This window comes from Carcharhinus amblyrhynchos, unplaced genomic scaffold (assembly GCF_965287045.1).
Source record: "Carcharhinus amblyrhynchos unplaced genomic scaffold, sCarAmb.v2.hapA scaffold_47, whole genome shotgun sequence".
In the NCBI taxonomy this organism is placed as follows: domain Eukaryota; kingdom Metazoa; phylum Chordata; class Chondrichthyes; order Carcharhiniformes; family Carcharhinidae; genus Carcharhinus; species Carcharhinus amblyrhynchos.
In genome coordinates this window covers 1597993-1610941 of record NW_027649788.1, presented here as the reverse complement: position 1 = coordinate 1610941, position 12949 = coordinate 1597993, and the positions used below count along the sequence as shown (strand labels likewise).

Genomic DNA, 12949 nt, shown 5'->3' with positions numbered 1-12949 from the left:
GGGGGTCAGCGGGAATGTAAAAATAACACGATCCCAGCCCCCCGCCCAAAAAGAAACTTAAACCCACGTTCCCGCTGTGCAGCTACTGAACGGACCCTGTTCACAAGTACAGATTGAGGCAGCCGTGAAACACCGCTCTGACACTGGGACACTCATATTCCGCGGGTCTGATGACATGAGTAAAGATACTCACCCAGTGCCGGGAGACGGCGTTCCAGCGACGGTCGCGATCCCGGACGAGCCCCCAATTGTTAGCGCCAGTGGGCGAAACGACCACGACGGACTCAGGGTGAAGTTCAATAACGGCACAGCTTTATTTTCATTTCCGTCGATGGAGAAGCACAGTCAGGACATCCAATCGGACTGTCCCGAAAGCTCTCTGCCCGTCCCTGGCAGCAGGCTATAGTTATACCTGAACTTCGGGGCAGTGTGCGATTCAAATGCTAATACTTTATTTACAGTATTCGACCGTAGCCACCCTGTCTCGATGTTTCCAAGTGTTGAGGAAATTGTTTTCGGTGTGTTTTAATTGTTTTGTCTGATTGGTTATTTAATAGTCTAGAATCTCCGGGGTTTGAACCATAGGTGTGTCATTGATCTCAAAAGAGGTTTTGAGGGGCCAGGAATGTTTCCTTAACAATGCTAATTTTAGGTGTCTCCATGGGTTGGTTGACTGTTTTAAAGGTGCTGATTTTGACGGGGTGGAGATTTAGTTCCTGTCGGTGCCATCCTGTCCAGCTTCCCTTATGTGCCAGCCCTCACCTGCATTCTAAAAGCATGCTCTTGCCCACAGATCGGTGTCTGTTACTTTGTGATTCTTGGTGGAGGGGCTCTGAGGGGAGCTTTAGTTTGCTTCCATTTTGTGTGCCCAATTTCATAAAATTTATCGTCCGATAACAAGGGCGATTTAAAATCAAACTATTTGAGTTCAGTGGAAATGCAAGGATAATATATGTCTAGGAATGTTTCCTCAGGGGGACTCAGGAGATTTTTAAAATGAGTTTCAGATCTCACATTCCATTATCCTAGAATTGTGCAATTATAGAATGTGTGCAGAGCAAAAGGAGTCCAAGAATGTGAATAACTTATTAAAATCGACGTATCTGCTAGTACATTTTGAATCAGACAGGGGAACGTATCCCGTGGTACGATGAATTGCACTACTGTGTCGGGCAGATTTATTTTCATTTAATGGAGGGCGGGTCCGAAAGGCCATTGGTTTCAGAAAAAATTAGGCTGATATGGAATATTCACACGAGGACAAAACATGATCAAACTATCGTTTTGCGGTAGGAAGATTCTATTCGAACCTCTATCGTCATTCGTTCACCCTATAAACAGACCACAGGTCATTGGGAAATCTTTTATGTGAGTCCAAATGCACTCTTCCCATTGCCAGCTGATCAGGACCATATTGTGCACAGAACAGGGGAAAACAACGAGACTGTGAATGTGTTGAGTCATCTCCCTTTCTTGGATTTGCCATTCAAGACATTCTGTCTTCCCATGGTATCTCTTTTCACTGGAAACATTTCCCAATCTCCAAAACAGACGAAGCAGTTGACGGAAAGAGACTCTGTTCTGTCAAAAGTTAATCCATTTGTGTTGTAAAGATAGGCAACTATCATAGAGGATGAGTTATGTATGCAGGATTGATGCATACTGTGGGGGTCACGGATGGCCGTTTCGACCCTGTCTGGGAGCAGAATTCATGATTAATATAACAGTTCTTGTTAAACTGGGAAACTACATCAAATATTTGCAACTCATGGTGCACATGATTCTTCTGTTTTGGATAATGGAACCGCGTACACAATGTTTTTTTCAAGAATTTATGCAAAACAATGGCATATACTATTTCCGTCCTGCACCATTTCATGTGGTTTCAAATGGTTTGGCGGAGCCCTGAAGTAGGGATTGAAAAAAAACTGGTAGATGATTCGTTGAGTACAAAGATCTGAAGATTTTTATTCCAGTATTGTTTCACGCTACAAATGACAACTGGACTATTTCCAGCGGAACTGCTGCTATGTGGATGGTCAAGTGTCACGTGGATCTGTACCACCGAAATCTCATAGCAAAAGAGAACAAGAGACAAGAGAAGCTGGAGCAGTTAGGGAGGGCAAAGTATTACTGATTCTCCATTGAAGTTCAGTATGTTCCTCAGAGGTTTTATTCGATGACAATTGTTTTAACGGTGTTGAGGGACTTAAGCATTTGTGAGTTTTGACTTTTTTTTGGTTTTGATCGACAAGAGCGTGACCTGGAAACAAAGAGAGAGAGGGATGGAGAGAAAAAAATCAGAGCAGATTTATAGAGGGACAGACAGCTAGGTAGAGGAATGGATAGAGAGATAGATAAACAAAATGGTAGACAGACAGACTGACTGGCATACAGGCAGACAGACTGTCAGACAGTCAGGTTGACAGATAGATAGATGGATAGAAAAATAGACAGATAACCAGATAGACAGACGGATGAGTGCACGGGTGGGCAAACGGGCAGACGGACGTGTGATGGATAGACAGATGGATGTTAGAGAGACAGACAGACAGACAAACAGAGCTCCCATTATTTCCTTCTCATAATCTGTATGCCACCACTAGCCATTTTGCTGCGTCACTTTGGTGTGTCCGATTCTACCTGCTACAAATTTGTATTTGGTACAAATGGTTCAAACTTTTCCCTTATGTTTATGAATCTGTTTATTGTTTTGCCTGTATTTTTCCACTCATTGTTTTTTTTTCAGTCCTTGAATTGGTTGCAGTTTCCCCTGGGTCATGGACTTATTTTGTATACTTTACCCACTGCTATTTTGTCTCTCGTCGTGCCTCTCTCTATTGCCCCCTGACCCATCGTTAATATTATTTTCACGATTTTGCCCTTCCAAATATTGTACTTCTGGTTCACTGAAGATCACATATTGTAGCACACCGATGCTGTGAGCTGTTTTCATTGTTTGCTTTTATTAATTAATTTAATAATTGATGTAGCAGGATATTTCACTGCTTCCTTTAACTGCTCTCTGAATTTCGACTGTGTTGCTACATAAATAAATGTGTTTGTGCAGCAACTTAAATTGCGCAGCATATATGCAATGTCTTCAAATATATAAAATGAAAGATCATCTAAGCCATTTGCAACATTAAAGAAATATAAAACGTACACCAACCACAGAAATATAAAGCTGCCAGATATGGTGAACAGTAAAACTATAGATTTCCTTCTGCTCTCCATTTCTGGATCATTGCAATTATCTGTCTTTTTCTGACCCTTTAATCCCTTGCGGACTCGACTGGCCACTAAAATGTGTCTGACAGTCAGAGCGTTGAGCAACAGAATTAACCCGAATGGCATCACCGGGTTTAAAATCTTTTCAAAATTTCTGAACCCAATCCATCTAGGGTCAGTGAAGTAGCTTGGCTTATTGATACAGTACCATGGTACGTTGTCGAGAATTATTTTAGGTTTAAATCTAAAATAGATAGGAATATTTTTCAAAAAGAACAAAGTGCTAGTTGTCCCTAGAACGACAGACGCAGTTTTCTTGGTGCAATATTTTGATGTTAGCTTTTGGCAACAAATGGCAACAAATCTATCAAAAGTGAAAGCGACTGTGAACCAGACAGAACAGTCTGTGGCTGCACGGAGCAGGACAGAGCGAACACTACACACAGGCGTTATTGCGAGGAAATTCAGTGGGAAATAATGATAATTGATTTGATAGAGAATGACCTCAGTAATAATGACCAGTAGATCCGCTATGGCCATTGCCGTCAGGTAGCACGTGGTACAACTGGAAAGGCCGCATTTCCCTTTGGACAGAATGATGATTGCCACTGAGTTAACTGCAAATAAAAAGAAGGAACAGACATTACAAGCCACCAATAAGCACCTTCCCTTTCTGCACAGAGCATACTTTTCTTTTTGCAGCAATGAAGCGTGCATGGGGATTCCGACGTTTCCAGATTCCCTTGCAAACTCAAAACACTCCCTCAATCAGAGAAAACGATTTGTTTTGGGCCATTCCCTGGATTCTGGAACGGTGCTGTTGATGTTTCAGTGTTTTATATTCAGAAGAATAATAATGTTAGTATTCAGGCATGATCAAAGTGCAGCATTATTTTCCACATGGGAGATTACTAAATTAAGAGAAGTTGTGTTCTTTTTGGTTCGAAACCCTTTGCCTATTGTTTGTGTTCCTATCTTCAGGTGATTTTTTTTGTGGCGCAGTTGTATTATTATGGAAGTCACACCAAAACTGTGGAGGTGTGAATTAGCTAAAAATAACGCGTCTCTATAATATGGAGACGAGGAGGATAAGGGGTGACTCAACAGAAGAAATTCAAATTTTTGAGGGGTTTGAGATTTTGAATGTGGATAAGATACCTGTAACACTTATGAGGCTGTGCAAACCTAAATTTCTTCAAAACTAGGCAAAACTATTTATGAATCCACAAAGATATATATTTCACAGGCAATCTTTTATTCCATGAGTGGAGTAAAAGTACATTTGCTCCGACATAGAATCATAGAGTACTGAAAGTATGGAAGGAAGCCTTTCGGCCCATTATATAGCAACTGGCTCTCTGAAAGAATATTCAACCTTGTATCAGAACCATGACCTATCCCCGTAACTTTACACTTTACTGCTTTTAGTTTGCATGCCGATTTCCTATTCCATGCCTTGAAAGGATATTCCTCTATCATTTGTTTCATGGAAATTCAATCCAGGTTCCAGCAACAGTCTGAGTGAAAATAAACTCACATTCTCTTTCGAACTTTGTGCCCATTATGTTGCATCTCTTCTCTAGTTTTTGCTGCTCTCTCAGTTGGGAGCAATTTCTCATTATTTTGTTCTATCTGTGTCCCTCGGCATCTTGAACAACCAGATCAAGTGGCACCTCAGCCTTATTTCCTCCGCAGATGATAGACCACTCTCTCCAATCCATCAAAACTGCTACAGTTCGTTTGGCTTGGAATCAGGCTTCTGAATTTCCTCTATACACTTTCCAAAGCCTTCACGTCCTTCTCAAGTATTGTACACATACATGGACGGAGTGTATTTCAAATGTTTATGAAATGTGAAAAAATGTTCACGGAGTGAGTTTGAACCACGGCGAGGAAGGAATGGAGATTAGACCAGCTGTAATAAAGATAGACTGAGGACAAAATAAAGATTGAAGTAAATCAGTTGGGGTGAGTTTCCATGTTTTAACATCCGAAACTTGAGTGTTACATGGTCAGAGATATTAATGTTTATTTCATGACATTTGTAGAGATAACCTCTTAAAAACACTGCGCCCAGGACCTAATGATTATCAGGACCAGACTTGGGGAAGAAGATCAATCGTTACAAGACAATTCGGTCATTGACTTTCCTTAGTATGAGTGAAGTTTCTTCCCAGATTGAATTATATTGTCCATTGACAAGTCTTTATCTGCTCTCCAGTTACCACCCCAAACACAAGATTATTTTAACTTGATAAACATTATTTTTTCTCATTACTGAAGCCAGATGCCACATTCTAATTGGTCATCATATTCAGTATAACTTTTGTCAACTCGTCACCTTGGAAATTCATGTTCCTGATGATATTTTCCCCCTACTTCGATGTTTGGATCAACAGAAACAATATTGCACTGAATCCAACAACTGAAAGTCATGGGTGAGATGGAAATAGTTCTTCCAACACAACATGACTACAAGAATAATTCAGGAAATTTAGTTTCTCCAGATTATTTATTTCATTAGAATCCAACTAATTATGTCAATTCAATGCAATGCAACATGACAAGAAACAGATTGAAAGCAGAAACAAGCTTATGCATAGTTACACTATATAATGTGTTTTAGCTACGTACCAGGAACACCAACTAAGGCAAGCAACAGATAGAATATTTTCCAGACCAATTCAATAGGTCGATGCATTTTCTGCGTGGAATGGCTCTCTTCCTTTGCTGAGCAAGTTATTCCTCTGAATTAAAATCTGTAGTGACACGTCCCTGTGCATTCACCTTTATGCATTCCCTCGATCTCCATGGAGATACAGCTGTTGCAAAAGTGTTCTAAAAATTGTTATCTTTATATTAGAACAAACACATTAGGACAACGGGATAAATTCCCTGCGGATTGAATACACGAGATGCTGAGACTAAATTGAATCAATGTTTTTTTTCATTTACTAAGCAACCGCCATTATATGCAATGCTTATTCATAATTGGAGACTATATTTAACAGCAAACGAAAGTGATATCATTACCCTCCAACCACCATGATCCCATGCCTTGACCTCATGTCAGGAGTGCAAGGACTGGGAGTTGAATGTCCAAAGCTACTCAGTATTCTAAAAGATTATACATGGTGGAACACGAGCTGGGGTTGCTTTACTGGTTAAATATAACGTCAAAGCTCCATGAAGAAATTATATTGGCATTAAAGACAAAAACGTTGCTTCTATCACGGTGGAAATAAAAAAAGAAAGAACATTCTGGTAGTAGAAAGTTGAGGGCCCTGAGCATTAACTCCAAAGTAGGGTACAGTATATAACAATAAAAAAAAGAATTCTCCTGAGAAAAGTGCAGCAGGAATCACGGGTAATTTAAATATGCATCTTGACAGGATTAGTGAAATTTGCAAAGAAAATCTCTCTCTTAACGCCAGCAGTTATTCAGACAATATCTCCCACCGAACTTGCATTGCAGGTGTTCTGCACCAAATGTCTTCTCATTCTATCATTAGAGTTCACTAATCATGATTGAAATCATCCCTTGTCCTCCCGAATTATCAACATCAACCTAATGATACAACATTGCTGTCTTTCACATTTTCCGTATACTCAGCGCGGCTCACCTCATCCAGGAATGTCTCCTTTCTCTTTAGATGATACGGTTCTTGCCGTAAACTTATCCTGAACAAACTCTGGAAACTCTTGCCCACTTCTGCCCTTTACAGTAGTATTAACACTCACGTGTCATCAAATAAATGAAATCTCAAAATATAACTATCAGTCTAGTCTCTTACTAACATGTAAATTCCTCATAAATGTGTTCATCTTTGTATTTCATACCATTGGGAGACATGGACAGTGCACTGGGTGAAATGGACGGTGGAAATTGAAAAGGAGAGAAAAGGGCCTGAAATATACTTGGGCCAAATAATCCAAGTTTCATGCATCTGAGGCCTGCAGTCAAGAGGGTGCAGAGATACAGTCCATATTATTGATTTCAGAATCGCGATTCTGAAAAATTCAATGTTTTGGAAATTGGCACCGTCACATGTCTGTCCATGAAATGAGGGAGACAAAAAACAGAAAATTCCATTACAATTGGCCTCATATCTGTCATTGGGCAAAGACCTGAATTCATTAAAGGAAAGAGCAGCAGGAAATTTAGAAAATCAGAACACCATCCAGATTAGGAAATATGGTTTCACGAAAGAAAATGATGTTTTAAGGATTTACTAGAATGTTCTGAGGATTTAGCAGAAAGATTCGGTCATGGACATCAAGTGAAGTAATGCATTTGTACTGTGAAAAAAACGAGAATTCGTTAATGTGCCACATAAAAGGTTGCAGCTCTTCGTGTTAATAGATTAGCATGGATATCGGATTAGTTCACAAACAGGAATCATAGAATTGGGATAAACAGTTCATTTTAAGGTTAGTACAAAGTATGTATTGAATTCACAGGGATTAATCCTTGTGGATCACTGACTTGCAATCAATATGAATTTATTCAATACAGTCAACTCTTCTGAAAGTTCCAAGATAGGTAGAAAAGTACATTGTTATGAGGAGACACAAAGTTCCCGTGTAGATTAAATGAAGAGGTAAAACTTGGACATGTTACACACAATGTGGGAAAATTGAGATTGCCACATGGTTTGGAAGAATACAAAAGCAGAGCATATTTCATATTGAAAGCCACTGCAGAATGTTGTGATATAGAGGGGCAAGGATGTCCTGGTACACGAATGACAAAGTCATAGAAACATAGAGGCACACGGTGCAAATCATGGGAATTCGGCCCATTGAGTCTGCAAAGATTTTCTAACAGAGAATTTTACCTCGGCACACCAACCATGCTTTCCCATGGCTAATCAATCTAACCTGGTCTCCTTGAGAAAATAAGGGACAATTTAGCATGGACAATCGACTGAACCTGCACATCGTTGGCTTTTGAGAGGAGACCTAACACACCCAGAGGAAAAACATGCAAACACAGAGAGAATGTCTCGCTCCACACAGTCAGTCACCCACAACAGCAACTAAATCCCGGTCCTCACGCGGGGAGACTGCTGTGCTAATCCCTGTGCCACCACGCGGCCCTCTCTGTCGTATCAGCAACTATATTATCTCATCGTAAAATATGATACCCAGGCCGAATGGTCGCTTGTTTCTGGGCCCGATGACCTCATAACCTTATTTAAAAGGACACGTGTTCTATGTCCTGCATATTCATGGGAAGGAAGGGGAGGAGGGTTGTGTTGGCTGGAGTTCGGTGGACATCTGCAAATAATCGTATCCTGGGTGTGATTGAAGACTCTCTATTGTTTTGAAATTGAAAAGGAACAGGGAGAGACCCGAAAAAAAATGTCATTTGTCCGGTCAAGTCTGTGCCGAGAAATGATGTTTATCTGAAGTAATGATTTTGTTTTGCATCTACGCAGCCTGTATCTCTGTATTCCCTGTTTATTCATGTATCTATCTATCGAGATTTTTTTTAACCATTGCTATTGTATCTGCTTCTGACATCCCCTCCGTCAGCGAAATACAGGTACTTACCACCCTCTCTGTTAAGAAAAATCTTGCCTCTCTCATCTCTTTATAGTTTCCCCGTTATGCCATAAAAAATATGTCCTGTAGCAATTGGCATTTATACCCTGAGATAAAAAGACTCTGACAAGACATTCTGCAGATTGGTCTCATAATTGTGTAAAACATAATTGGTCAACCGTATCATCTTGCTGCCTATATCTTCTCTCTCTCTCCTGGATCTTGTCCTTCTTACATTGTGATTTTTCAGGGATATCTTAGATCCTATTCTCTCAAAGACCATCTCCATGGCAATATCTATCACATGGGCCTTGGATGTAGGTGGAAATGCTGATAAGTTGGGACTCTAATTCTCTTTTATCTTGGAAGTAAATGAACAGTTTAAAGTGTAACTATTTACAACCCAACATTTCTCAAAACCTTACTGGGACTTTGGAAACTCTCAGTCTATAATCTGGTTGTTGTCATTATCTCCAATTGAAAATTATAGATGGCTGGAAATTGTAGACCGGTGAGCCTTAATTCTGTTGTGGGCAAAGTTTTGGAAAGGATTATAAGAGATAGGACTTGTAATCATCTAGAGAGAAATAATTTGATTAGGAATAGTCAACACAGTTTTGTGAAGGGTAGGTCGTGTCTCACAAATCTTACTGAGTTCTTTGAGAAGATGACCAAAGAGGTGGATAAGGGTAAAGCAGTTGATGTGGTGTATGTGGATTTCTGTAAAGCGTTTGATAAGGTTCCCCATGGTATGCTACTGCAGAAAATATGAATGCATGGGATTGAGGGTGATTTAGCAGTTTGGATCACGAATTGGCTAGCTGAAAGAAGACAGAGGGTGGTGGTTGATGGGAAATATTCAACCTGGAGTTCAGTTATTAGTGGTGTACCACAGGGATCTGTTTTGGAGCCACTGCTGTTTATCATTTTTATAAATGACATAGATGAGGGTGTAGAAGGATGGGTTAGTAAATTTGCGGATGACATTAAGGTCGGAGGAGTTGTAGACATTGCGGATGGATGTCACAGTTTGCAGAGGGACATAGATAAGCTGTAGAGCTGGGCTGACAGGTGGCAAATGGAGTTTAATGCAGAAAAGTGTGAGGTGATTCACTTTGGAAGGATTAGTAGGATTACAGAGTATTGGGCTAATGGAAAGACCCTTGGTAGTGTGGATGAGCAGAGAGACCTTGGTGTACATGTGCATAGATCCCTGAAAGTTGGCACCCAGGTTGATAGGGTTGTTAAGAAGGCGTACGGTGTAGTAGCTTTTATTGGTAGAGGGATTGAGTTTCGGAGCCGTGAGATCATGTTGCAGCTGTACAAAACTCTGGTGCGGCCGCAGTTGGAGTATTGCATATAGTTCTGGTCGCCGCATTATAAGAAAGATGTGGAAGCATTGGAAAGGGTGCAGAGGAGATTTACCAGGATGTTGCCTGGTATGGTGGGAAGGTCTTATGAGGAAAGGCTGAGGGACTTGAGGTTGTTTTTGTTAGAGAGAAGAAGGTTAAGAGGTGACTTAATTGAGGCATACAAGATGATCAGAGGATTAGATAGGGTGGACAGTGAGAGCTTTTTTCCTTGGATGGTGATGGCTGCATTGAAGGTGATAAATATAGGACAGATGTCAGAGGTAGGTTCTTTACTCAGAGATATTAAGGGCGTGAATGCCCTGCCTGCAGCAGTAGTTGACTCGCCAACTTTAAGGGCATTCAAATGTTCATTGGATAGACATATGGATAATATTGGAATAGTTTAGGTTAGAGGGTCATTAGATTGGTTCCAGTGGTTGGCGCAACATCGAGGGCCGAAGGGCCTGTACTGCGCTGTAATGTTCTCTGTTCTATGTTCTAAAAATCTATCAGGTCGATCCTCAGCTTTTACCAAAAATAATCTAGTGGTTGGTGAGTAAAGTTGAACATTTTGAGATTGGAGCATCAGATGTGTTGCATGCGGTGGAGTTGAGGTTTGAAGGAAGGAATGAGTGAAATGCTAGATTCCTTTCTGGAGGGCAAGGGATGAAGACAGTATTCTGGGAAATGCAGCATAACGGCATCATCTTTTCAAACTATAGTGCGGGGAGTCAACTTCTGAGGTTGAGAAATCAATGTCAGAAGCTCAGACGTTGCATCATCCAAACAAACACACAGGTTAAGGGAACATTATTCAAAGGCTGTATAGAAGCAGACTAAGAGGAAGTTCGGTCAATGTCCATTTGGAATTCTGGTTTATAGTAAGTATCCATCCGTGTCTATTCGCTGATATTGAGGTGGAGAATTCCGGAAAGGGAAGGGAAGTGTCACACATGAAAAGTGGAAATGTGAGTGGGGAACATCAGTTTGATTTTAAAAAACTGACTGAAATGTGCAGCCTTGCCAGAAAGATGGAATGATAGAAGCTGAATCTTTAATGTTTCTAATAATGAGATGAAACGGCGACATAAGCATACCAGAGACTGCGAATAATAGAGGGCGATTTAAAATCAAACTATTTAAGTTCAGTGGAAATTCAAGGATAATATATGTCTAGGAATGTTTCCTCAGGGGGACTCAGGAGATTTTTAAAATGAGTTTCAGATCTCACATTCCATTATCCTAGAATTGTGCAATTATAGAATGTGTGCAGAGCAAAAGGAGTCCAAGAATGTGAATAACTTATTAAAATCGACGTATCTGCTAGTACATTTTGAATCAGACAGGGGAACGTATCCCGTGGTACGATGAATTGCACTACTGTGTCGGGCAGATTTATTTTCATTTAATGGAGGGCGGGTCCGAAAGGCCATTGGTTTCAGATAAAAATAGGCTGATAAAGGATACTCACACGAGGACAAAAAGAGATCTGACTGTCATTTGGCAGTTGAAAGATTCTATTCGAACCTCTATAGTCATTCGTTCACCCTCTGAACAGACCACAAGACATTGGGAAGTCTTTTATGTGATTCCAAATACATTCTCCCCATTGTCAGCGAGTCAGGACCATATTGTGCACAGAACAGGGGAAAACAACGAGACTGTGAATGTGTTGAGTCATCTCCCTTTCTTGGATTCGCCATTCAAGGCATTCTGTCTTCCCATGGTATCTCTTTTCACTGGAAACATTTTCCAATCTCCAAAACAGACGAAGCAGTTGAGGGACAGAGACTCTGTTTTGTCAAAAGTTAATCCATTTGTGTTGCAAAGATAGGCAACTATCATAGAGGATGAGTTATGTATGCAGGATTGATGCATACTGTGGGGGTCACGGATGGCCGTTTCGACCCTGTCTGGGAGCAGAATTCATGATTAATGTAACTGTTCTTGTTAAAGTGAGAAACTACATCAAATATTTGCAACTCATGGTCTACATGATACGTCTGTTTTGGATAATGGAACCGCGTACACAATGTTTTTTTTCAAGAATTTATGCAAAACAATGGCATATACTATTTCCGGACTGCACCATTTCATGTGGTTTCAAATGGTTTGGCAGAGCCCTGAAGTAGGGATTGAAAAAAAAGTGGAAGATGATTCGTTGAGTACAAAGATCTGAAGATTTTTGTTCCAGTATTGTTTCACGCTACAAACGACAACTGGGCTATTTCCAGCGGAACTGCTGCTATGTGGATGGTCAAGTGTCACGTGGATCTGTACCATCGAAATCTCATAGCAAAAGAGAACAAGAGACAAGAGAAGCCGGAACAGTTCGGGACGGGAAATGATTACTGATTCTCCATTGAAGTTCAGTATGTTCCTGAGTGGTTTTATTGGATGAGAATTGTTTTAACGGTGTTGAGGGACTTAAGCATCTGTGAGTTTTGACTTTTTTTTGGTTTTGATCTACAACAGCGTGACCTGGAAACAAAGAGAGAGAGGGATGGAGAGAAAAAAATAATAGCAGATTTATAGAGGGACAGACAGATAGGTAGAGGAATGGATAGAGAGATAGATAAACAAAAAAGGTAGACAGACAGACAGACTGGCATACGAGCAGACAGGCTGTCAGACAGTCAGGTTGACAGATAGATAGATGGATAGATAAATAGACAGATAACCAGACAGACAGACGGACGGGCGCACAGGTGGGCAGACGGATGGTCGGACGTGTGATGGATGGACAGATGGATGTTAGAGAGACAGACAGACAGACAAACAGAGCTCCCGTTATTTCCTTCTAATAATCTGCATGCTCA

General features: G+C 40.6%; 1 protein-coding gene across 1 annotated transcript; it reads right to left on the bottom strand.

The window, feature by feature from the left end:
• Nucleotides 1–2952: 2952 nt before the first annotated feature.
• Nucleotides 2953–7084, bottom strand: LOC145337358 (atypical chemokine receptor 3-like). Its single transcript, XM_080182149.1, has 2 exons — nt 7030–7084; nt 2953–3848 (listed from the first exon to the last, which is right to left on the bottom strand). The coding sequence occupies exons 1-2, from the start codon at nt 7082–7084 to the stop codon at nt 2953–2955; spliced, it is 951 nt and encodes a 316-aa protein (XP_080038275.1).
• Between the last annotated feature and the right edge of the window lie 5865 nt (nt 7085–12949).

What these genes read in the sequence shown, in the direction of transcription:
- LOC145337358 (XM_080182149.1), bottom strand. Translation starts at nt 7,084, where the DNA reads ATGTCTCCCAATGGTATGAAATACAAAGATGAACACATTTATGAGGAA. An exon ending in CATTTATGAGGAATTTACAT is followed by an intron (nt 3,849 to 7,029) that starts GTTAGTAAGAGA and finishes TTTTATTTGCAG; the next exon opens with TTAACTCAGTGGCAATCATC.